We start from the raw sequence: 27,035 nt of genomic DNA, 5'->3' as shown, positions 1-27,035 counted from the left end.
TAGTTCTACAGATTGTTCCCTGGTTTATGTCAAGGAGTTGCAGAGCTTTTCCCTTCCACTTTGTGAAATGAATGTGTGATGGTTTCTGGCAGACTGTTAGACAAAATGTGATTGTGACTCTCCCTTGTTGCACACAAGATTAGAGCTGCACAGCTGCCAGTGCTCCCTTTAGACCTGGCAAGTTATTTTACATACCACACAAACAGTGGCAGAAAATAGAGATTTACTGGTTACAAACAAACACAAAGGCAACACTAAAAGGAACTAACTTCATGTCTAACATGGACTTACTGTGGCCGATTGCCTCTTAACAGCCACTTATTTCTGTAACTCACCCCTTGAAACACAGGAGTACAGGGCTTAATAATCCACCAAGGACACAGAACACCTGAGTAGTAATGCCAGGAACAGGAAATAACACAAGAGCAGTAACAAGCCCTTGTAGCTGGAGCTCACTGCAGTAAGTTCACCTGTAAAGAAGCAGATACCCAGGAGAGATACCTGGGTCAGCCTCTTTCTAGACAGAGGCTGGTACAGTGATATTACGTGAAAAAAAAACTTTAGACATTTAACATAGTTCCATATTCTACTGAAAAGAGAAAAACTGAGGTCTCAGCTGGTAAGGGAGAAGGATGCAATGCAAGCTCTTCTCTCCAGACAGGGGGAGTTTCTACATCTTCCCAGCTGGGAGCATTCCTGCTGTAGTCCCCTTTCCCAACTCTTCCCCTTATTCCCATTTTACTCACAACAATTACATGGGCCAGTGAGGTGGTACTTTCTGTTCCTTGTCTTATGCCCCTTCAATTTTTAATATATTTTTTTTTTACTCAGAATGAGTATATCCTCTAAGGCTAAGTTGCTACACCAGCCAGTGTGGCCAAAGCACTGCTACCAATTAAGTTAAGTACAAAGTATGAGATCAATTAATCATTCATTATCTTTACAATGCAATAGCTGAAGCTTCCAATAGCTGAAGGCAGCCCAATAATCCTTACAACCCCCAAGGTGCTCATCTTCTCCTAAGTTGATCATTCATTATCCAGAGCATATCAGCACAGAAAATTCTTCATTTTTCAAGGCAATCAGTCCAGTAGAAATGACAAGCCTTTGAAGCTCTGGTCCACCTCAAATATATGAAGTTTAAAAGGCCTGTAAACACAAGTTCAATCTTAAAACAGGTTTAAGACCTCATCCTGCTTTCAGTGAAAGCAAAGGGAAAATTCTTACCGAGCACTTGGAATTCACATTCATTTCACAATACTGACAAAACCAGGTAACCTTTACAAATGTATTGGTCTGCCCTAAGTGCTACCTCTGTCCCAAGGCAGAAATATATAAGAATCCAATCCAAGAGATGCATATGCAGTGAAGAAAGGTGCCTTTGGTAAATCGAATATAGGCAGGAAGTGCTTTCAGGCTTCTGGTGTATGAAAGCTAGAAAGTACACGTGCAAAATATCCCAGCTCCTGCCTTCCTTGCTCTGAAATGACCTGCAGCCTCTGCCACAGAACAAACAGCAAGATGGCAGCACAAATCACAGAAAGCCCAGGAGGTACACACATAAGTTAATTCCCTACTAGAAAACATTCAGACACAAAATTATGTTAATTCTCTTGTGGTGTGGTGCACCCATTCACCCTTTTAACAAAGATGTATTTTATGATAAGCCATGTCAACTTTACAGAGAAAGATTCTGCAGGAAAGAAGGCAATGCAATGCATCTCTGCTCCTTAAAACAGAGCAGTAACAAAGAGAAGAGAAAAAACAGCTCTGTGGAAATGGTGAAGCCTGTGACCTTAAGGTCTCAAAACAGGACTGTCCAGAGTAATATAGAGCATGATTTAGAGAAAAGTCATTGCCAAAAAAGATAAATACTCAGATGATGGGAGCGTCCAATTCAAAGGAACATGCTGGTCAGCGCTGACTTTAATTTACCCCCATAAGATCACACAGCTGTCTCCTCCTACTTCCTTTTGCCCCCAAAACTTCCTTTCTTTCAGACTCCAACCAAGGCCTCCCACAAAACCTTGCATCCCAGTCAAAGTACAGTTCCTAACATAGAAGTTGCTGCACAGGCCACCAAACGGCCAGAGGGTCTGGGATCCTTCATGCCAGGGCACAGCAGGCATCAGGGCAGGGTGGTGATGGTCTGTGTATATGTGTAGTCCATAAGCACCATCTGCGGTGGAAAATGATTTAACCAAAAAGTGAGCCAGCAAGCAAGGAACTAGCATTTTCAGTGCTGGGGACCACAGGCAGCTCACAGATCTGCAGGGGCAGTAGGTCTTGGAGAAGGGGTTGTACACACTATCCAGAGATGGCTACTCATCCCAGCATTATACAGGAAAGCTTACACAGCCCTGGATCCTACGCAGCGATTACCTAGCTGTGTCTTCGCCACAGTTTTGGAAACTTTTCAGATGTAGTATGGCATACAAAACCCACTCAGGCTTAAGTTTAAAGAACCTTGCCTCCAGTCCTTTCCCTCTCTCTGTGGGACCTCCTTCCATACAGCAGGACTAAAGAAATTTGCTCGCATCCGGGAAACATAGATGAGTAGGAATGATAATCCCCAAACTGCTAAAGAAATCTGGTCCAACTTTTCTAAATAAGAGATCTTCCATGCAAAAGAAAACACCTTTCTTCTTCCAAAATGAAAAAATACGACAAAACCTCAGAATCTACTTACTTTCTATATTTTCAAAACTTTTTTGAAGGAAACTGATGACTGGGAAGATTTTTCTGTTTATCAAAGTTTCTTCTCCTACTTTTGCTTGGAAATGAAAGGGGAAGAAAGGAGAAATCTTAACACAGCTGAGTTAACATAGTATTTTTGCTAATATCCTTCCAAATTCAACTTTTTCCTTCCTGCGAATCATGTAAGAAAAGGAACTTTGTAGTTCTTCCATGGCAGTTTCCATAAGATTTCCACCAGCTCTCATGCAAAGAGGTAGCATTCCCAAAGGAAACTGCATCCCACTAAACATAGCCAAGTTAAGGTTCTAGGGGCACCTTCTCCATCTGAACAACAATACTGCCCATGTGTGCTTGAGACACAATTGTTGCAGCAGTGCTGCTTCTCTTCCAGTACAGCAGGCAGCAAGCAGGCAGGGGTTAGCCTACCCACTTTTGACTTCACCCACCCAGCAGACACTGGAGCTGCTGGATGGTTCCCCTCAGAGCTAGACTTGGCCCTTTCCTCAGAGCCAGTGGCCAAAACAACCTCACCCCTTATTATTTTTTTAGTAATTTTCGCTTCTGGTTTTCCCAGCCCTACAACTCACACACCGCAAAGGCTTTGAGGCCACACAAGGGCTGTTGTGTCCTACTTAATATTGGTAATTGTGTCCACTTCAGTGCACTCATTGAGTCAGGAGGATTCATCCAGTGAAACTGGTGGAAGACCCTTCTATTTAAGAACTGATTTGTTACAGAGAACGATCTCTTGCATTTGGTTGTTGTCTGTCCAGGGAGTTCCTTTGTCATTTACTTGCATGGTGCAAGGTATTTACTGAGCACTGCATTCCTGGCAGCAGCACAGAAACTGCTCGGACTCAATTCATTAGCATTTAACGTTATATTTGTAATAAGATCCACCACTTCAAAAGCCCTAGCAAATGTTGCCACCATATTATGCTGCAAGCACAAGGTAGGAAGAGGAGAAAATGTACTTAACATTATCTTTGTTACATATATGCCAACGTTAACTTTGCTGTATGTGGCCATTAAAACCTTGCTTTCAACTCTACTGAAACAGCTTGTAAAATCTGCTGCTGCTATACAGCACTGTCTGCTCACTCAGTGCTAATGTTTAATTACATGGATACTTCATAAGAAAAACACAAGAAAGGACAAGTACCTTCCAGTTTAGGCAAGACAATAACTCACTCGTATACAAACATATCCGCAGCTTCAAGTTTATGAGTGTGTAACAGCACAGTATCAACACACCCCAGCTCCTGAGCTATGCAGATGCATTTGTATTTGTTCAACACCCATACTCAACGCAAGAAAGCATTTCCTTCGGGCAAGAGCCTGACTTAAAAAATAAAATAAAATAATCATAAAAATCTTAACAGCATGTTACCATTCAAATTTTCTTAAGCAAGCAATTATTTTTTCTTTTCTTTTCCAACTTTTGGTTAAAAAGGTGTTTTCTTGGAATTGTTTAAAAGAAAATTGCTAGGGAACAGAGCTGATCAATTAACACCAGGAAAGAAGAATGGCGTGCATATGGATAAGCAAGGAGGAAGCGCAGGGAGAAAAAGAAGTGGTAATGAAGGGGTACAGAAGGAAAAGAACTGAGCATTTCCTAGGAACTGTCTTCCATATGTTGGCACCTAATCCCAGCTTTTAAAAGGAGAGACACAGTCTAGAGAGAAAATTCAGCAGTGTCTACTTGAAATCTAAGAGTAAACTTAGGCCCTGACAATTACTAAATAAGAACATAATTAATTATTCCTTCAACTGAATAGTCCTGAATCCTACCACAAATCAATCAGTTCTTCTTGCCTAAGAAGCTCTGACTCTATTTTAGCTCAATGAAAACAAAATCAATGAAGGCCAATTATAGCCCATCTCGTTAGAGTATGCAAATAGTGCACCATATAGATGAGCTGCTATTGCTCACGGCACTGCCGAGGAAGACACTTATCAGGCACACGCAAACGTGAGCCGGTGCTGGCCCCTAGCTGCCTCCGCTGTAAAACACCAGCTCCTTTCCAATTCATTTGAAGGGGACGCAAAAGTCCCAGAGACCAAGTGTGCCCAACAGCAGTCCATCAGCTTCCTACTCAGTAATTTCAGGCGCAGAAAGCCGACCGATGTGTCTCAGAAAGCAGATTTAAGGTTAGTTACAAGTAATGCTGCACACAAAGCTACAGAAAACTGAGCAAGCCTATCTTTCTTTCACTGCCATCAGCCAGGTTGGATGGAGCTTTGCGCCACCTGGTCAAGTGGAAGATGTCCCTGCCCATGGCAGGCGGGCTGGAACTAGAGGATCTTTAAGGTCCCTTCCAACCCACTCCATTCTGTGATTCTACGATCTTATGCCAAGAAGAAAAGGCACTTTAAGCAGCACATATCTATATCGCAAGGCAAGGATTTCATCCAATCACCACTCCATCAATTAAATATCTTGCCCTCTCAAATGACAACCAAGAGTTCTGAGTCTCTTGAACACATTTCTGGCTACGCACATAGACAGCGGTATACAACCACCCTGCCACCACTCTAATCTGAGCTTGCTTTTCCCCCCACCAAACCAAAAACAAAACTGTAGCATTTCAGGAAGCTTCATCCTCTTCCCTGCGAAAATTTGAAATGTGAAGGAAAAGTTTGCCAAAATTTTCACACACACAATATACGTTCTACAGCTGTCTGGAGACACAAGACACAACGAACTGTTTATAGTTGAACCAATGCTCCGCAGCTCTGCATACCACAGCCATGCAGGAGTATTGACATAGTAGATGGCGACTGTATACACATCCTTGCAGCATGCATGCAGTGGGCGTGCGCCTGCCAGACTGTGAGATCCAATTTCACACACAGGCAAAAATCAGGCCTTCCTGGGTCCCATCCATCCTGACCGATTTTCCCATAGTTTGCTCACAACAGACAGGATTGATTCTTTCAAGGAGTTACCTACAGGGACTGAGTTTCCCAGTTCTCTGGCTTCAGCCCAAGCACATTTTTGGCCAAAAGCCTCCTGCATAGTGGCTTTCTTGCCCATGTAGTGGGACTCTACCCTTGGTTTTATAAAGACAACTTTGACAGACAGTTTCATCTTTCCATTGGTAACCTAAAAATTATGATGTAATGCTTACTTTACTGCCACGCTTGTCAATGTAGCCAGGACTTGGAGTAAACTACATAACAGCAGCTACAGAAGGACTTAAAATGAAGTCTGCGACTTTTGCAAGATCAGGGTGCCTCCAATTTTATTTGTGGTGTTGAAACTGATATCACAGCACAGCCCAGGCTTTTGGGATGTGCATTTTCCAGACTTTGGGTTTGGAGGGTTTTTTTCTATTTTTGTGTTTTGTGTTCTGATTTCTAAGCTAAAACTGGACATTTGCATTTTTGCCATTAAAAAAAAAAGTCTTTTTATTTAAATTTTGTACATCTCTAACTTCAAGAACTGAAAGCATTAGAACTGAAACCTTTAAAGCAAAAAAGTGGAGAAAAAAATTGTTCATTACTTCATAAGCAGCTATATGCAATAAAAAGCATCCTCTTCAGACAGTTTTGAAAACAATGAGCAAACCCTTGTGGCAAAGTAACATGATGCTCAATAGCATAATAGCCTCCTTGAAACAGTATCCTTTAGAGTTTATTTTACCTTTCTGCTAAGAGAAGAGTGCAAAATAACCACCCTCATTTCAGGATGCACACGTAAATGCACACAATTAGAAGGCTTTCTGAGATGCTGCAGCAAGGAAATTCTGTAAGCTGTAATAAGGTCTGCTGGAATTGTCATCACAAGCCCATGAAAAAAAATTCAGGGCTATCAAGGGCATTCTCAAGACAGCACTTCTCCTGTCGCATCCTGGGATGTATTTCTTCTGCTTTCTCTCTGGGTCACAAGCAATTCAAATAGCAATTTTCTTAATGGCTGAGAGTTTTACTCCCTGCAGAGTCCATCTTCTTAAAGAACCACAGTGACATATACAAGCAACCTTATTCTTTATCTATTTACTGATATCTCTCTCTCTCCTTTTTTAAGCCTCTGGGAAAAGATGTTCTGCAAACAGCCAGAACATAACAGCAGACAAGATGAGGAAGGCTGCCACACCGAAGGAAAATCCCAAGGACAGCAACAAGCCTGCAACAAGCCCAGAGAATTGGCTGGAGTAACATAACCTGCTGTGAGACAGGTGGCCCAATATAGAAGGGGCTAAAATGCAACACCATGTAAGCCTCAACAGTGGGTCCATTTACACAGATTCCATCTCTACCCAATTTCATTTCAGTTGGTGATGTAGCAAGGCAAATAAAGCTATCTCAAGCAAAGATTAATCCAGTTTAAGGTCTCAAATTGTTAAGCCACGTCAGCTCTGAAAAGCTGGACAGTACAGTCTTAAGTAAACAGTTTTAGCTTTCTGACAATAAGCCTGCACTTGGCTCATTTCCTAAACTGGATTTCTATAATACGAGTTTATTATGACTTAGCCAGATCAAACTCAAACTCCGTGCAAGAAGCTGATGTGTATTTCCACCAGAAGGAGCCAAATGGTCTTATTTGCTCCTACAAAGTCAAGTCCAAAGTGATAGTAGCAGTACCACCAGTATTCCCAGCACCAGGAACTGGTGCTGGCATCAGCAATGACTAAAACAGCTACACCTGATGCACAGTGTATCAGAGAAGCAATGTCTGAATTGCTACATACAGATTTGAATATCATTAGAGTATGAAAATCCCCATTTCCCTATGTATCTGATCATCTGCAATACTGCTTACACCTTTGTCATCTTTAAATTATTGGTGCACACAACACTGAGGTTGGGGGTTGGGGGGGGGAGGGGAGGTTTGGAGGGTTTTGGGGGGGTTTTTTGTTACTTTAAAGCCTCAAGAAATTCCAGTGCAAATTCCGAATCTGAATGTCATTAGCATAAACCTTCAGGCCACATGGAAAGCATGTGGATCTGCTTTTGGTTTTTTTCTCATGCAATTGTTTTATTCTTTTTCAAGAAAATTTACAATGAATCGTGTCCCCAAAAGTTGTTTATCTAATGAGCTGGAGGAGTTGCTAATAAGCCTCAAATGGTCCCAATGATAGGAATTTTCTTTATCTAGGAGTGCTGACAGAACATGAGGTAATGCAGATTTCCAGGAGCTTTTTGCCAAGCAATCAGGCAGGATGTGAAAATGGAGCCTGGCAATTTTACACCATGCATATGATGGCACTTATGTCAAAGGTACATTCATTTTTCATGAAACATGGAGGATTCGAAGAGGTAAAACTTATCTACACAGTTCATGGTCTGGATTTTGCAAATGGATTCTGGCAGTATTTTGGGTTCACAACCACTCTAGGCTCTGTGAAATAGAGATCAGTAAGTGGAACTTGAAACATACGTATATGTCATATATTTAAAAAAATGCCAGACACTCACTGCTAATGTCCTGCTGGAAGACGCAGTATCTGAAAAGAACCTAAAATGAGGAGTATATGCAGTTTAAAAGGATGTGAAATTCATTTGACAGAAACATAGTTATACCAGAGGCTGATTATTGTATAAAAATGGGAACAGTAATTTAAAGAAACTAGCAGCATGCCTTAACTTTGGCAATTAGAGATGGCACCTGTAGTAGTGATAAAGCAGACAGGCTGGTTAGTACTTGCTAGTACTTGCTAGTGAGCAAACACATGCATCTAACCTTGATCTTTTCTTTACACTATATGATAACATGACAGTGATGCCACTCTGCATAAAAGTTAACTCTCAGTCTTAGCCCCTAGTATAAACCTTAGCCCTTTTGCCAAACTACCCCAGCCCTCCCAGTGTGCTCTGAAAACCTCTGCAAATACAGCAGCAAACACCCTGTTCAAATAACTTAAGGACCAGAAATCAACATGTCTATGGAAACTGGAAATCCTAGTCCCGAGATAGCACGATAGCACTGGTTATCAACTCCCCAAGAGTTTCCTTAAAGAGAGAAATGAGTGAACGAGATTTCAAGAGTAGCAGGATGAAAGACAAACACTGCTGCCATCCTCAAGGTTTATTTTGAGCTCCTTTGAAACACAGCAAATCCTGTACTGATTTAAGAGGGAGCACAGGTAAATCCCGAGACCAAAACACATTCAAAACTGTTGAGGACAACATCTCAAGCTTGAACACAAGCAAAGGTTTTGTCCTTTTGGTGCATGAAGAGTTGGTCATTAGACTGCCCAGCACAGCTCTATAAGACAGAGATGAGTACAAACTAAAGATGCAGTCTGGCTTGAGCACTGCATTTTCTGAGCAGTAAATTACTTCAAAGTCATAACTGCAACCCCTCCCGAGTCATGTCTTCTTTTTAATTCATGTGTTATTTTAGTTTCACCAAACTAGTCCAAGTCTGTGTTATGTTTGGGCCTTACACCTTTCTCATGGTGCCAGGGACAATTTCCAAAGATCTTTTGGCACCTGAAGATTAAGATACAAGGTTTTCAGGCATCCCAAGACAGTATCTAATACCCACCAGGCACTTCACAACCTTAGAAGCCTAGAGTACCCTCCCCCACTCCCTAAACCCTCCCCAAACCACAAACAAAATATTTAACTTTTACCCTAAGCCAGCCCAGCTAAATAAACGGGTGGGTTTGGGACTTAGGTTGATCACTGTTTTCTTCACATGGCCAACTTGGGGGTGACCACCTCCTAAGTAAGATTCTTCTTCTCCCTCCCCAGCTGATATCATTATTATTGTTAAGCAAGGCATGAAAGAAATTTCTGCTGCTGACAAGAGATGATGCTTCTGAATTCCCTTCCCCTAAGCACAAACACAGGATTAGGAGTCGAGTGCATGAGTGGAAGTTTGATTGCAATTGTTGGAAAGGATTAATCCCTGCCCAGGCAGCCGACTTCCACAGTGCAATAATTAAGTGGAACCGTTGCACGAGATGAAGCATGAGAAATAAAATTAGAGTATACCATGCAAGGGTTGTTTTGTACTAGAGCTGTCCCCACCTGGGTTTGCACTCCATCAGGCTCGCTTTGTGCAATGCTGTCAAGCATCTGGACTAATCCATTATTCTAGGATGAAGTGAAAAGAACAGAGGGCCAATCTCATCGTTCTTCTATGTAATTGCAGGAGACAGTGACTTGCTATTGCATGGGAATGGAGGTAAAGAGACAAAGTCCAGAGGCAAGCAATATAAGATCAAAACTGAAAATACATACAGACATCATTCTTCAGTGACAAAACTTCTGCCTTCCTTTTGAAAAAGAAACCCAAAACATCCGGCACAAAATTGAACAGCCACAGAACATTTAAACAAAAATAAAACCTAGGTTACAACAAATGCATGACAAAAAGCACAGAAATGTGGGAAGTCCTGACGAACAACACACATAAAAAGCTGCTACTGTTCAGTAAAGCTCTAACTCATGTCAACAAGTCAGTTCAGAGGCAGAAAGTCTTGGCATGTCTAACCTAATACTGACACAGGGCCCCAAACTGTAGTTGGCAGGCAGTGCACTGGTAAGAATCCCCTCTACTTGAACTCTTAAGAACTTCAAGGAAGACTGACTGGCAAAATGCCCGAGTCCCCTGCTCCCATCCTAGTTCAGCACTGGTTCATCCCAAAAGCCCGCTCTTCACTGCCCAAAGCAAGAGCATTTCCACTGTTTTATGGAAAGATAAGGTTATAAGTTACCCTCCAGCCACTTCATTGCACAAGGATGTAACCTGACCTGGGGGTAAAAAGACCCACAAAACCCAATAAACCTCTATGCAGTCATCAGCTGAAAGATGGGACTGCTTGGCAAGGATGTTTCTGTCCTGCAACACATTCAGTATATGGCTGGATTAAGGTGATGGCCTCAAGGTTTCGAAGCAGATTTCCTTTAGATTTCCATGCAACTTGCTTTTATGTGAGGCAACTCAGGAATTATCAGGATTTAAAAGCTTAAGTACTAAGATAGGGCACTTATCCAAGGTATAGCTAAAAACATCGCTCCCGAGATCCACTCTTGTTTTAAACTGACATGACTCCAGCAAAACGGACTAAGTTAGACCGGTGGAATAGTGTCAAGACATCACATGGAAGAGCAACTCACAGAACTTAAGGGTTATTAATCTCTCACGTTCTCTCCAAAATTAAAATCCCTGCAATGTTAGGTCTCCAAGACATGCCGTGCACACAGAACGCCATCTGGTGTGTGAGAAAAACTGGATACAGCCCAGCCTGAGTTGTACTCTACCATGGCGTAAGAATGCAACAGAGTCACCGCTGCTGCTAAGAACACTGGAAATGTCCTGGAATTGGGCAGGGCAGGTGGCCCTTCCCACCACAGAAGTGCACAAACTGCAACCTGGCTGCCTTTAGCTGAGTTTCCACCCCTGTGCCATGCCTGGCCTACAGAGAAAACGTAGGAAGCTGCTAGGGAGATTTCACTGGGCTTCCCCACAATGTTGTGGGGCAGCTTCACTGAAGCTTGGATGCAGATCACTCCATAGCCCCCTGCCTCAAAGGGAGTCCCAATCACCCAGCAATTTTGAAAACTGAGCCAAACACTTGCCCATCTCGTGCTAGTTAACAGAAGTATCGGTCTTATCCATGGAACTATCATATCTTGTGACTGTCTTGTATTTAAAAACAATATCATTTTTCTTATTAGCCAAAGGGTAAAATGAGGTCACACAAACCATTATAGAGCCTAAAAGCCAGATATTAATTTTGAAAGACTGTAATAGCTTTGTGATCTGTGAAAAAAAAAAAAAATAATTCACCATCATTCCAGATGATGTCTTACATGCACTGCCTTCTCTGTAAAATGAATTTACCTTTTCATTATTATTTACTGACTGTGTTTGTACTTCATTTGTATGGATTTTATCCAGCAAACCAGAGGGAAAAAAAAAAAAAAAACGCCTCAGAAAATCTAATAAAAAGATGGAGACAGCGAACAATCATTAGAATCTGTATCTTGACTCTTGAGGTCACATTTCTGCCTTTTTTATTATGTTCACTTCAGGGAAACAAGAACAACATTCTGAATGGGAACAAATCAGAGCTGGTAATGGCGTGGACACATTCTTCAGGAACGGCAGCGCCACAAAGCACAGCTGTGACAAAATCAGGAGTTCACCATCACTGTTAGGCAATATTAAAAATCTCTGAGACTTTTCAGTAGCTTCCTAACACAACTGCCTATGCTCACATATGGCTGAGTCAAGATCCTTATTTTGCAGCACATACTGTCCTACACCCATGCTCCAAGTGGTGGCCTTCAGGGGGCTGTACTGGGAGCAGTACTGTTTAATATCTTCATCAATGACACAGTGGGATCAAGTGCACGCTTAGCAAGTTCACAGATGACACCAAGCTGAGAGTTGCAGTTGACAGCTGAGGGATGGGATGCCATTCAGAGCAACCAGGCAAGCTTGACAAGCCGGCCCATGTGAACCTTATGAGATTCGACAAGGCCAAGTGCAAGATCCTGCACCTGGGTCAGGGCACCACCTGGTATCAATACAGGCTGGGGGGATGAAGGGATGGACAGCAGCCCTGAGGAGTGCTTAGGAGTGCTGGTGGATGAAGAGCTGGACATAAGCTGGTAACGTGCACTCACAGCCCAGAAAGCCAACTGTATCCTGAACTACATCAAAAGAAGCATGGCCAGCAGGTCAAGGATGCTTCTGCTCCTCTACTCAGACCCCGCTGGGAGTACTGCATCCAGCTGTGGAGTCCTCAGCACAGGAGACATACACCTGTTGGAGCAGGTCCAGAACAGGGCCACAAAAGTGATCATAGGAGAGGGGTTTCATACTTCTGAGGACAGGTTGCGAAAATTGGAGTTGTTTAGCCTGGAGAAGAGAAGGCTCCAGGAAGACCTTGTTGCAGCCTTTCAGTACTGGAAGGGGCTTATAAGATGGGGGACAGACTTTCTAGTAGGGCCTGTACTGATAGGACAAGGGGTAATGGTTTCTAGCTAGAAAGTAAATTCAGACTAGATATAAAGAAATTTTTTTTATGACGAGGGTAGTGAGACACTGGAACAGGTTGCCCGGATAAGTGCCAGATGCCCCATCCCTGGAAACATTCAAGGTCACGCTGGACAGGGCTCTCTCAGAGCAACCTGATCTAGCTGAAGATGTCCCTGCTCATTGCAGGGCAGTTGGACTAGATGACCTTTAAAGGTCCCTTCCAATCCAAGCCATTCTATGATTCTATGAAAACACTGCATTACACCACAATTTCAATTGGAGCTTGCAGTCTAAACTGAGACACAACTGCATATAAAATCAGGCTTCCTTAGTGCTAGTACTGACAAATGTTCCATTTATGCAACAGCTACTTCATGTCCAACACCCACACAAAAAAATACCTAACTAGGAACCTCCTTCTAGGGCATTAATACTAGAACCTGGGACAAGTCTTCATAGCTGAAGTCTGCTTTCATCATCATTATGTGTCTTCAGGGTGTAATTTGGTATTTTCCTTTAAAACCTCAATGCTGCTTAAAATCCTTTCCTTCCACAAGCAAGAATTTGCTGATTTGGATATATGTGGACTCTCCAATTCTTGAGAAATACTTTGCCAGCCTGGTGCTTAGTCTTCTACAAGTCATATCAGATAAATATTGGGGGGGTGGGGGGATAGAGGAGAATGTGACCTAAGTCTAAACCAGAAACCTCTAGCAATCTGTTCAGTAGCGGGGAGGACAAAGACATTTTAAGCAGCTTAAATCTCAGGGTATAATATAATTTAGATTTTGACCCAGAAGCTTCCAAAGCCAATACTGAGTTTTTTCTAACAAGTTTGCAAGGACTGTCAGTTTGAATATTTTCATTAGTCTCCTTCATATCAAGCAAGAGTTTCCTATGACAGCCTGCCTATGTTTAATGCATTACAGGCAGAGCAGTTTAACAGGATGACCCTTGGCTACACCCACTGTGTACAAGATAGAAACAGCATGTAGATTTCAGCAATAGGAAAACAATTAATGACATCTGAACTGGATTCCACCACCATCTTTAAAACCAACTGTTTCTTTGCCCAAAGCCAGCGAGGCACATACATTTTTTTGTCAGAGGTTGAAAGGGGCCGCTCGTTCTCTGAACTCAAAGATCTTCCTTTAAATCTAAACAAAAATAATACGTACTTAGACTGTTAAATAAGAATCTCTAGGAACTAAGACTTCAACTGCTGCATGGATTTCTTGAGCTGTCTCTACTGATCCAACTGAATTCACCTGCAACATTTCCCAGTTCTATAAGGTGGAAAGGAAAAAAATTGCACAAAAAGCTTTCCAAAGGCAATAGAAAGAAGACAGTAACTTAACTGGCACCGAGCAAAATGGTATCTTGTATTCGCTGCCCTTCTGCTATTAGCCATTGTGGTATACATCACTGCCCTATAAAAATACTTCTCCAAAGTTAATAGACTCATTTCCAAACCACTCAAAGAATGTAGATCTCATGCTGTTACAAGTTTGGGACATGGCCCAGAACCATCTATCAGTAGCCACCATTGCTTACACAGACTCCCTGAACACAATATTTTCAGAGACAGATCAGTAATATAGGGACACAACACCAAAAACCTATCAAGTCTTGCAAGGAATGGAGTCAAAGAACAAGCAAGACAACATTTTGCTTAATAAAAATGTATAAACAACTGTAGGTTCAAGAAACCTCATCAGCTTATTCACTCACCTACATCTTCTCCACTCATGCAGCAATTAAGAATGGAGTGATGCCTCTTCTCATGGCCACACAGATATACTCTACTCATACAGCTAATCTACATGTTTTCTTGATAAATCCTCTCCAAAATAAAGCAGATTTTGTTTAACAACGAGTTCAGTAGAGGCTATTTCTAAGTCTGCCGAAATCACAGATTCTAAAAGAAAGTAAAAACATCCCATTTGGCTTGCCAAACAACATTTCATTACAATGTCACTGAATAATCTTATTGTCATCATCCTCTGACTTACAAGGGTTTGGGGTTTTTTGCCTTAAAATTCAGTTTTGCCCTAAGCAAGAAACAAATTGCTTTGACACTTTTCCCAAAGCTCACAAATCTGTTGCTGTAAACATGTACACCCCAGCAAGCACAGTTCAGATTTCAAAAACCACTGCAGTTCAGTAATTGATGACTGGACAACTCCAAAAGCAAGAAGCAGAGGAACATCAGCACATAAACTGACTGTGAGGATTCTCTTAGGAATCATATATTTAAGCCTTCAGCAAAACAATTCTTGTTCCATCTACAGAGGAATACATCACAATCTATAGCTTAGAAGTATTTTCTTATATAGATATACACACCAATATTTATACATAAAAGAGATTTTTAAAAGTTGTATTTTATGTGAGTATGCATGTGCACACATTCAGGCATGTTTTAATAAAAGGTAAGTTGTCCTTACAAAGCTTCCTACTGTAAGTGAAGTCCAGGAAAGCTCAAGCTCACAGCTAATATCTGCAATTATGAAAAACAGATTAATTAGCCCAAAGCTTGCATGGCTAGTTCATTTTCATAGTGTAACAGTTCAAAGTTGAACTAGGTTCACACTAAAAAAAAACACCTTTGCTTTGTCTCATCACTCCAACCTTTTTAATATAAATAGTTTTGTTCTTAAAGGCCTGCACATTTCTCTAAAAGCCCCTTCCCAGCATTTTCTTCCAAGGTTACATACCTGCCACAGGCTTCAAAAGCAGATTTCAAGACAAAGTACAAAATGCTGCATGCCTATGTAATAGTCAATAAATAAATATATTTGTCCTTGCCTAAGTGCATGGACTGAGATATAATGGAAACCAGAACAGGAACCCTTTTTTGGTAGGCTATGTTCTAACAGGTTTTTAAACTTTATTATTAGCTGGGGAACAGTAATTTATTTTTTTTAGCTTTAAATTAAAAATCTCTTTGCTACAGGAAAAAGAATACTTACAAACGAACTTCGTTTGTTACAAGTTTAGAAGCTCATAGTTGTTTCCAAGTTAATTACAGCTTAATTAGTTGAGTCTCCCTAATGTGACTTCATGTTGTAATTTCAAGTTCAGTCTGCATGATGAGTCACTCCTACTCTAGAAAGTATAAACATGAAGCCATATAAGTTCCTTAGAGTCTGAGAAGGGGGAAAAAAAAGAACAAAAAAAAGGAAAAAAGTCAGGTTAGAAACAAGGCAAGAGCTAAACTACAATTTGTCCTTTAAGTCACAGTGACTGAAGTTTCCAGGACCCTAATTTTACATTTTCAGGAAGTATAACTGTTTTATTTATACACATTTAGAGAAGAGCATAAATGTCACACCAGACCCATTAGAAATATAGAATTTATTTCTCTTTACATTCAGACAGCAATATATTGCAGATTTGAACATGCCACTTCTTGTATCATACGTGACTTATGGATCCTATGCTTATAGTTGTGATAGCTATTGCTATCTTAGATCAACACAAAATGTGTTTCTGGACTGGTTCTCTTAAGATCTTTAAGCGATTACCAGCAACTTTTGAAGAAGGGTAGTCTTGAAAACCCACTTCATAAAAATTAATCTGTCATAGCCTACATCATCCAGCTGCTTACTGTTGTCTTACCTTTACAGCTCCAGATCTCAGGAAAGTAATTTCAACAGTAGCAGTGGACAGAGAGATTGAGGACTTGCCCCTTATCTTCCCTCAGGTAGCAGTTCTTAATAAGGCAATACCATGTTATAAGGCCACCAAATTCCTCATGGTCCATGAACTGTGCTTTTGGCAGGGCAGCTCCTTTCCCACCTGCAGCCCTTGCTTCCCTTCCCCCCTTGCACTTCCAGGTGCAAGCTAACCACAAGAGTCAATCTTAACAGTCCTGACAACATCCTAAAACATGTTAAGTCATCCACAACTAAAAGTCTCTGAAGTAACAGGGAAAAAAAAAAAAAAAAGAAAAAAAAAGTGTTATGTTTAAACCTTCAAAGTACCATGAACAAGAGGTATCTTCATAACCAGTGTCCTGACAGCACCTGTTCAGTGTACTTCGCTTCATCTTTACAAACTCAGAAAAACTGTGGTGCTTTTTTCCTTTTGCCTCTTAATTCTCCACACATTCAGCTCAAGAATACCAGGAGCTGCAGTGCATCACCACGTGAAGATGGGGAGGGGCAAGGGAGTAAGAAGAGTGAAAAGGGAGGGAGCGCTACAGAGACACTGCCCCTTGGCAGGCTCTGCACCAGCCATACAGAGAATATGCATACACATGATGAGAGATTTTGTTGCTCCAGTTTATGTGGTGTTTTTTGTTGGGGGGTTGGTTGTTGTGTTTTGGTTTTTTTTTTTAATTAAAAAACATTATTCCCACTAAGGCTGGTTGTGCAAAGTTGGTTTTCAAGAGCCACCGTTCAGTCTGACTCTGTTCCTGTAGACAGACTTCCTATGGATCCATTTCTCACTAGCATCTTGCTGTAGTTTTTCTGCTGTTCTTCTTTGAAAGTATCTTTGACTTTCGCTCGTTTCAGACCTCCATCCCTGGAAAAGAGCAAGAAAGAAAAGTAACCCATCATGATCGCTACCACTATTGTTATCAAACTATGAGCTGTATTAACTATATTAGTCAACTCTAGAGCCTTCACCTAAAAGATTATTAAGAAGGCTTTTCTTCAGAATTTTCAGAACATCCAAGTTTAAGCAAGTTTATTAAATTATGGCCTTAAGCCATAACGCTTATGCAGTCCAAATTTTGAGTCTAGCCCATTAAAGCAGCCTACTCATGTTGGTAACAGGTTGCACCTACCATAGAAATCTTTGCCAATCTGGGATGCTATTTCCCTAGACTGTAGAAGCAGTCAATCTTGCGCAACGCCATAGCTGTCTCTTGCCTTACATCGTTCAGAGGGCCAGAGCTGGGCCTCATAGTTGAATCCGCTTTCCTGTTCTCTTCATCAGAATCTTGCTCTCAAGTCTGTTTCATACAGTCCTATGAAATCTAGGTATTATGCTGCTACTTACTGAGGTAGGACACAAGAAAATCAGAGCAGAAAGCCTCAAGCCCTGTGTTTTATTTGTTGTTGTTGTTCATCAGTTTAGCCAAATAACTTCACTTCTGTTCTTTAATCTCAGCATGTCTCAACATGAGAAACAACTCCGAAAGACTGATCTTCAAAAGCATCAAGCCTTTAGGTCAACTCACTGCATGAGAGCTATGTGCTCCAAAGACTTTATGTATCTTTTTTTATTTTTACTCTCTCATACACATGAAGTTACTCCCTGGTTTTCTCCGGAGTGGAATAAAGTCATGTTAAATGTTACCTGTCACAAAGCTAAGGAGGAAGAATATCTCAATCAAACTAACAACAGACAGTCCACGAAGTTCAACAAGGACAGCACCACTCACCAGGGAAGTTCAGTCAGTCCTCCTTGGCGAGCAATGGCTGACCTCACTCTGTTGGCAAACTGAACAGCATCTTCGCCTTCCTTCAAAGGTCATAAATTCAACATAAGCAAAGCAGAGAGAAGTGAATTGAAACAGACTTCCGTAACACTTTTCATCTGCTGCCTCATCAAATTAGCTCACTGCCAAATGATCTGTCCCCTACCATTCCAACACGATCTAATGTTCCAATACAATAATAATTTAACTCATTTTTCCCCTAAAGTGTTGAAATTAAAGGAAAACTTTGCTATCAATGTCCCATCCTCTTGGAGCATCGCTACTGTGAACAGCCCTGTATTTACTGCTATCCTTTGTATATATGATGCACTGCTGATGGTACCAAGCTGCATGAGGAAAAGCTAAGTCCAATCATACATCAAAGTCAACACTAACAAAAGTCCAGTATAAAACTTTGAATTTGGAGACATGGGGTGGGTAGGAGTTTTGCAGGAGAAAAAAAAAAAAAAAAAAAAAAAAAAAGAGTAAGAAGAGGCACTTGCAACACAGTCAGGTTCTTCAATAGTTAAGAATCAAACAGATGCTAGATTACCTTTCTAACCATTGGTGGCATGTACCACACGTTGCAAACAATGGCCCAGCTGGTCATTATTCGCAGAAGATAGCTCACGATGTTATATTTGCTGCTGTTCCAGAATGCATCTCCAAACTGAGGATCATACTGTAAGGGACCACAAAAAAACAAATGATATAACCCTTTCCCCACAGATCTGAGACAGGCTGTGATGTTCTGAGGTGGATGCTTTCAGTCAGATGCCGGAGTACAAGAAGATTCACAACTGACATGTTTGCTTAGAATGAGGCTTTAGAAAAAGTAGCCTGTGCTTATTAGCAGCAGATGTCACCCATTTGCCTGAACTAAGAGAGCTATGTCTGCTGCAAGCTGCATGCTTCGCTTCCCTTCCGCATCAGTGAAGACTAGCTCAATCTCCCTTCCTTCCAGCTTTCTGGAGGAAGAACCTGACCCCACCAGGTCCTACCACCCAGGCTCCATAGGCTGAATGACTTCACGTTCTCATTTTAGCCACTCATACGCTAGGAGTCACCCATGACATGTAGCCAACTGCCAGGGCTCCTGTGCTTCCATTAGCAGCCATACTGAAACAGTTTCCTACTGCCCTGACAAAAACAGATCCCAAACTTCGATATTCAGCAGCTAGTTAGTTCCACTTACTTTGATTGCAACAGGATAGATTGTCCCTCCTATCTCAAAGCTCCCCTTCTTGAACATCATCACAGATGTATTGTTTATGCAGGTGCCTGTCCAGAGAAGAAACTTGGGTCATTACTTCATATAGCCTACCACATTTCAGCAGCAACACTACATCAACATACAGGTCTTACGCTCATGAAGGAGCAAATGCAGGCCCTTTATGGCTAAGTTAAGCATCTCTCCCCTGCTTGCTTTCATTCTCTGTCTTGTGACTAACTCCCTGAACAAAGTCAGAACATGTATGAGACAAAAAACACAAGGCTGAGGTTACATCTGTAAGACAGCGAACTGACATTCACAGCACAAAAGAAACAATCTTCCCATTCTTCTGCCTACAGCTTCTGTCAGGAGATCCAACAGCCAGGGACCGTATTGTGTTGTCTTCCTGTAATCTCATATTAAATTAGCAGTTCCCTAATAAAATCTAAGCCAGAGGTACATTTGATACACCAGACACATTTGAGCACCAAAAGCCATGAAAGAGAGAACAGGGATGAAATCTACACTGAATGGAGATAAGGAGCAGTTCAGCTTCTTACCTTCTGGAAAAATTAAGATCGGGAGCTTGCTTTTGTCCGCCACATGTTCCCTGAGTCTGTGGAAGCAGAAGGAAAGCTTCAAAACCAGCTCCTTTCCACTTTTTTCCCCAGGCAGGTCTATTAAAAATATCTTTACGTAGAACACATCTGTTTGACAAAGCCTTTTACTGGACATTAATTTGCACTTGCTTTTCTGTTTCTCACAAACCTGAAGCTTTGGGCAGGCCACCTCTTAGGCCCCAGTGCATTACACTGAGGCAACATCCTGCTTGCTTTCCTCCATATTATTTTATTAATGACTGCCAGGGAAGCCAACAAATGTATGCCATTAAGTCAGTCAGATTAATTCTAATCAACTCAACCTGCAAGAAGCTGTCTACATAAGAAAAAAACCAAACAAAAAACCAAAAAGCCTTGTGCAGCAGTCCATCCAGGCTTTGCTTGCTTAGCAGCAGATTTCTTAAAAAGAGGACTCTTAAAACACCTACAGCTCACACTACTTGAGTTAGCACTTGGATGACATAGCAAAACCATACTGCTGCACAGAGGCCAATGAGGTGGTGAAGTAACCTGCTAAAGTTAACCTAAAAGTTCTTTAAAAATTAGGAGGACTTTCTATCACTTTTACTACAGTGTTCGTACTGTAGTGATAGTTTGGTGATAATTGCAGAAGACTACCTTTGTAAGCAGCGCAGTTGTATAGTTAGACACATTTTTGCCCCTCATCCAAACAAGCAAAGCTTATTATTTCTAGCTCACAATTTCAAATTAAGTTGAGACAGTTCATGTCACAGAAAGCCCGCTTCATCAGTATTTCTTTTCAACAGAAAGTCCCAGAATTTGAAGTATATTCACAGCCTTTTAGAAGTGTATCTGAATTCATCAGACATTAGTTATTATGCTGATGGTTACCCAAATGAGATGTTTTGTGACAGTCTGCTGCAATCCAGACCTTACCAGAACCTTTGGTCTGCACCATTTCACCCTGTATAAACCTTTCAAGCCTTTCTTGGTGACCTGGGAACCTAACATTTTGATCACAGCAGCAAGCATCTTCAGGTCATTGTGAATGATCTGGTTTGCTTCCTACCACCCCTCCAGCTCACTCCACTAACTGCTGTTGAGCCACTACTATACTGATTGCTTCCACTCCTGCTGACATCTACCAATTTGCAATACCCTGCATCATTCCAGCCTACAATAACATGCAATTACAGATAACTCGTGCCCTTGTGATTAGCATTTATAAGCAGCAGTCATCGTTTGGAATAAACCAAGTAGATATGGCTCCTGTAGATGTAGTGCTTAGGACATGGTTTGGTGATGTAGTTGGCAGTCCTGGATTAACAGGTGGACTTTACAATCTCAAAGGTCTTTTCCAACCTAAATGATTCTAAGATGCTCTTGCAAGTCAGCCTTTTGCCCTCCTGAGATCCCTAGGTTCCAACTACCCTGTTTCCCAGTGCAACCTCATCAGCTTCTTGGGCTTCCGTCTTTCCAAAGTTTTAATTCCTCATCTGGGTCTTTGTTCAACAACTCTTCGAGGATTACATACCTGGGCGTGGCCTCTCGGGCACTAGCAGGTACCAGAGTTGCACTAGCAGGGCAATCCCCTGCTCCGACCCACACCTCACCTTTTTGTCACTAGATGGCGGTCTTTGATTTCTGAGCGTTCAAACCAGACGTGAGGACAGGCCTTGACCGTGGCTCTCTGAATGACTCCCATTAGTCCACCGTGAACCTGGCCAACCTGCAAGCCCAATAAGGCACATCAATCAGCATATAAGACACCTGAAAAGCAGAACTTCCTCTTCTGCATCCCCCTCAAAAAAACCCACAAGCACACCGGAGACCGCAAACCAGGACTGGGCAGTGCCCAAAAGAACTATTAAAATGTTTGAAAGGATCTAGATGCAAGTGTGGAAGCATCTCTCAAGTATTTCATCAGGTGAGGAGCCTAGCATTGACACTGCCAGGACAACTTCACCAACATGTAACTTGTAGACCAATTTCAACACAATTTATACTTTTACCCACTACCTAGTGCTTAAGTTAACTTTCACAGTAGAGATTAACTGAACTCCGCAACCAATACCCCACAGCCTTTCCCTTTCCTGGTCTCTCTCCCTCTGCTGTGGTCATCGTGGATCTCCTCATACCATTGCATAGCATCCATCATTTGTCAAAATGATTGCATCTATCGGTGATGTGTGGTTGGCAACACAAATTCCTCCTTTCTGAGGTTTGTTTTCCCTGCAATTACATAAATTTTTTGTTAGACTACTAGTGCACTAACCACCACACTACACACACAACAGTTCCATAAAGCTGTCAAGTGAGTCAGCATCTAGCGCGACATTAACCTGCAGGTCAGGAAAGAGCTGCCCCATTTCAAATAGGATACTCACACATGGAAGTATACACACACTTTTGCTATAGTAACATCAGCTCACTCACTTGTTATGGTAATGGATGGTACCAGACAGAGCTCTGACAAGGATGCGGGAGCACGTGAGGTGGACCACTTCACTCAGATAGTTTTTCACACTGAAAGAAATCACAGGCATCTGGAGCATCCTGGAAAGCAGCTAGACAGACACACAATATTCTCCAGCCTCAACACAACTCAGGGCTGAAATTTTCCTGGTACTCTGGAGCACAGAGGAACATTCCCAGCTCTACCACTCACTTGCTACAGCAGCTCAGCCAAGACATGCGAGACCCTTGGTCTCACTTACTGAGGCAAGGCTGTCATCTCCTCACCAGGTACTTCTTTGTCCCATGATGTCCCACGACAGTAAGAGGAGCCCATCAGAAATCACCAGCCTCGATGCTAAGCCTGGCAAGAAGCCAACCTCTGCCCAAGTTCAAAATGCCACTAAAAGCAAGGCCACAAGCTTGTGGGTGAACCGTCAGTAGTCTACCACTTGTGAAATCTGTCCAGTCCTAATCTTGAGCTGTTTGCACGGATGCCAGTTGGCAAATTTGTCCCTCACACACCACAACACAGTACCTACCTGCTGTTTGGCAGCTGTCCGACCATTGTTGTCCCCACAATCATTGAGATAATCCCAATGGCAGCCAGGGTAAAGCTACAGGGCAAAATAGAGATTAAATCAAAATAAGTAGTTTTGTTCATTTTAGTATCACTCTCCCCTTCAAAATGGAAAGGGATTGCAGGAATTCAATTATTCCTCAGATACTCGACATATCCAGTTCCGTAACTCAGTAATTCCCCAACACATTGCTCAAAATCATGGTCTAGCAAAGGCAGCAGATTTAGATACCCCAATGCATGTAGTGTCACGGAGTTTTAGAGCTTGCCCAACTTACACTTACATTGCAAATACACAACTTACAGGAAGCATTCACAGAAAAAAGATGACCACTAGCCCTAACCTACTCTCCACAGTAAATGGCAAGATAGAAGTGTTCTGAATGGCTTCTTAACCATTCAAAGAAGAATTTAAGCAGGTTCATCTTTCTTTATCTACTAATGCTGCTTTTGGGTTAAAAGAGCTGAGATGACATTTCCCAAGAAAACACACATTTACGTTCCCAGACTGACAAAACCCCTCAGCACCCATGAGCTTACCGCAGGGGCAGCAGTAAGCAGTACCGCACTATAACCCCAACGACCCACACAACAGTCAGCCTCAGGCTGATGTAGTGGAAGTTGACATTAGTCCTTGTGAGGAGATTCCAGGAGACCAGCTCTTCAGAGGAAAACCTTTGGGTGACTTCATCTTCCACAATGGCTTCAAACCCTTTTCTGCAGAAGTAGAATATGTCAGAGAATTCGAAGTCCACTCGATGCAGACGTGCGATTTCTTTCTCCATAGGCGTTTCATCTCTTTCAATGATACCTTGGGAAGGAAAGGGTAACCCTATAAGGAAATAATTCTATACAGTAACAGTCATCCTGCAAATCACTTACCACTTTGCATTACTCAAGGAGACAAATTCTCTGTCGGAGCCTCTCCTATGAAAGCAAGATCAGGTGGGTAGTTGAACACAGCATACTGGTCAGTAGGCCAGTTCTGGATCCCCTTCCTCACATAAACACCTTGAGCAGCAGATATATCAAGTTCTGCTGCCTCCTGAAGGTGAAGCAAGAAGGTAAACCCTTTCCCACTGTCTGACAAGTCTTCAACTCAGCAACTTTATTCAAGACCATCTTACACTTCCAGAGCAAACCAAGCAAGACCTTGGCCTTTCCATTCCCTTCTCCTGGTGCTCTGTGTATTTAAGGGCATTCAGCATCCTCCATGGATAGTCATAGGCCCATCTCTCATCAGACATTCTGGCATCCCACAGCCACATCCAGCTGAGATGCACTCCACTACTACCTGCCAAAGCCCCAGACCACAACTGCTACCTGACATCTGTGCATGGACCAGCTTTGAACCAAATGTACCTCCCTCCCTTCTCAGCACAAGTGTTTTCTATAAGCAAAGACAGGATCACACTAATTTTTATTTAAGTCAAACCAAGAAAAACCCTCCAAAAAACACATCAAAGAAAGTTGTGTCTATTGCTGCCTTGATAAAATTTAGTTCAGCACTAACAGTTGTGTTTCAGTTGAACTGTGCCCACATAATGCCTGGCAATAGAAAAGAAACCTGGAGATTTCAGAATTGCAGTACAAACAGCAAGTATTCCCTCTCCTCCTCCTCTTTTCATTTTTTATACTTATGGTCTGACAAGCACCAGTTTCCCACTAGAGCTTACAAAGGCAAGGAGAAACTGCGTAAGCTAAATATAAAGATCAAGTAGCTGCTTTCAAGCAGGTCTGGCTCCAGAAATTGATGACCAAAGGAATCCAGAATAACATTTAACTAGAACAACCACCCCATGAGACACTGAACTAGGATTAGAGGTCCAAGTTCAGGTTGTCACTCTGTCAGACACCTCTCACAAATTGCATAATCTCTCTGTTTCCGTGTTGAGATTAAAAAAAAACAGAAAAGGAGGAAGCATCTGACTGTTCCAAGCTACTTGGCAGTTTCCCACAAATACATGTTCCACAATGTGCAAATCTGTACCTAAGAAAGTCTTTCCAGCAGGAGAAACTTTGTGAATATATTTGCTGTACAAATCACATGCAACATTTAAATTACAAGTGACATGGAAAAAAATCTTTGTATTGCACTGTTGCATACAGACGGGATAACACAAGAAGCTCTAAGATACAAGTCCAACAAATCACTGAGGTAAACACTACAGAACAACATGCAAGAGAGATGTTACACTGCAACAAAACCTATTAGCACCTTCAGCTCTGAACCTGGCAGCCACGACTTGCAATTCTACCATTGGACCATCTCAGTGCATTCTGAGCATGACAGCACTCCTATCACTGACCTATAAACAAATTGTTAATATGGCACACCCAAACACTCGCATGCCCTTTGGGATCTGAATTATAAAACATGTAACACATCAAACATTTAGCAGGATAGACTACACTCCTGTTGCATTTTAAACACAAACCAGAGCTCTACTCTGTGGTTCAATTTTTCCTCTCAGTCAGTCCCTTAAACCTCTAAATTGTGAAACATCCAGGACTGTAGGTGAGTCAGCCCAGCCTGTCAGCTCCATGCTGCTGTGGGGTGTGAGGCAGGTCATAGCCAAGAAACTGGCCAGGGAAACTCTCCAGCACTGATCACAGAAGTACCACTCTTCTGTCCAGTTCCCAGGAGAAATGGGAATACTTCCTCCTTATCCAGCCCCTAGTTCAGCATCAGCCAAGCAGTTGGCTCCCCTGGCTCCTGCTTCTTGGCTGAAACCAGCCCAGGGTTCAATTTTAACACACTGCTGGCACAGTCAAGAATAGCACAGCTGTAACGTCTTGCCCCACCACCCTGTGCTGTCATTGTCACATGACACCCCATGTGCAAGCTGCTTTGCAGCCTTTGGACAAGCTACTCCAAGCCAAGTTCTCAACAGCACCCGAAGGTATTATGAACAGAATTAAAACACATGCTGTTCAGGCAACGTACTTAGCCTTCTTGTAATCTGAAGTAACATTTAACAGCCTTTAATCCCTTGGCCATGGGCAGAGCTGAGTTTGCCAAAAACAGCATTATGCAGGAGTACAGCAAACCTCACTCCCAACTGAAAAAAAAGCCATAGCTGCTGCTTTCCTCAGCGTCACAGCACAAGCCCCAAGCCTCCAAACTCATATGCTCTAGTCAGCTAATTATACTAGGCTTAAATTTAGCACTATTTACACAAGCTTTTCTTTTAGTGGATGTCAGTTTTAAAACTCTGACTTAACAGCATCTTTGTACTTTTTAAACCCATCAACTTAAAGAAGACTGCTCACCAACACAGTCAACACCCACCCAGACAGCTGAGAGCTGGTTATTCAGCTGCAGTAAGATAGACATCTACACTGCAAGTGTCTGCTCAGCCAAGAGCTACCATTGAGCCTGGCACATAAACACGCTGCCCTCTTAACACAGAGGGACCTTGAGGTAATAGCATCAGGTAATTCTCCACATAGCAACTACACCAGCCAATTTCTTGGGACTATTTCCTATCACACCACCAACGCAGGGACACTGGCTGCCATTTCTGCCAACAGATGTGAAATACACTGGATTTGGTACTGCAGAGAGAGGTGGTGTCCCCTCAGTCATGCACTCTCTCTTTCATACTGAGCAACACTGGATTTTCAGGTCTTTGGGGAGGACCATTTTTGCTCTGCCTGGGAACAGGAAAACTTGCCCAACTTGCCCTTGCACATGCATCTGCAATGCTCCCTCCTTTCCTGACTCATCTCCTAGTGAGGACTGAATGGTCAGGAAAGATGAAAGCGGTATTACACATTCCCCGCCCCACCCCCAGCACTCAACATGCATATGCATACACAGACACCAACACCTACCTTTACCCTGGTTTTATCAGATACTCCACCAGTTATCACTGGAAATGTCTCCTCCCTCAGTAAATACTGTGTAATGCAACGGCACCTCTCTGCCTGCTCATGCTCTGCCACCTCAGAGAATGCCAGAGTATATGCTGCACTGTTAGATCTACACCTACACCGACCCCCAAGTACTTCCATTGACGTACAGGAACCCAGACTCCTAATTATAAGTCAGTCAGTCCTGTGGTTAAAAAGGTCTAAAGAGCAACATATAGAGCACAGCTTGGTGCTGCAGAGTCCACATCTCCCCTGCTCCC

General features: G+C 42.3%; 1 protein-coding gene across 2 annotated transcripts in view; it reads right to left on the bottom strand.

Moving 5' to 3' along the window:
- Positions 1–15,978: 15,978 nt before the first annotated feature.
- The window catches only part of LOC119151810 (glycerol-3-phosphate acyltransferase 3), a 31,053-nt gene continuing 19,996 nt past the window's right edge, over positions 15,979–27,035 (bottom strand). For both annotated transcript variants that reach the window (XM_037396146.1, XM_037396141.1), the window contains exons 3-12: positions 23,440–23,710; positions 22,862–22,936; positions 22,302–22,391; positions 22,004–22,097; positions 21,479–21,594; positions 19,845–19,900; positions 19,267–19,352; positions 18,625–18,753; positions 18,036–18,115; positions 15,979–17,170 (exon numbers count right to left, since the gene is read on the bottom strand). In XM_037396146.1, the coding sequence (XP_037252043.1) occupies positions 17,044–17,170; positions 18,036–18,115; positions 18,625–18,753; positions 19,267–19,352; positions 19,845–19,900; positions 21,479–21,594; positions 22,004–22,097; positions 22,302–22,391; positions 22,862–22,936; positions 23,440–23,710 (1,124 nt within the window). In that variant the 3' untranslated portion in view covers positions 15,979–17,043. The remainder of the gene's footprint in view (positions 17,171–18,035; positions 18,116–18,624; positions 18,754–19,266; positions 19,353–19,844; positions 19,901–21,478; positions 21,595–22,003; positions 22,098–22,301; positions 22,392–22,861; positions 22,937–23,439; positions 23,711–27,035) is intronic.

The sequence above is a fragment of the Falco rusticolus genome, chromosome 1 (genome assembly GCF_015220075.1).
Source record: "Falco rusticolus isolate bFalRus1 chromosome 1, bFalRus1.pri, whole genome shotgun sequence".
In the NCBI taxonomy this organism is placed as follows: Eukaryota; Metazoa; Chordata; class Aves; order Falconiformes; family Falconidae; genus Falco; species Falco rusticolus.
The sequence above is the reverse complement of the archived record's forward strand: the minus strand, read 5'-3'. Positions and strand labels throughout refer to the sequence as shown.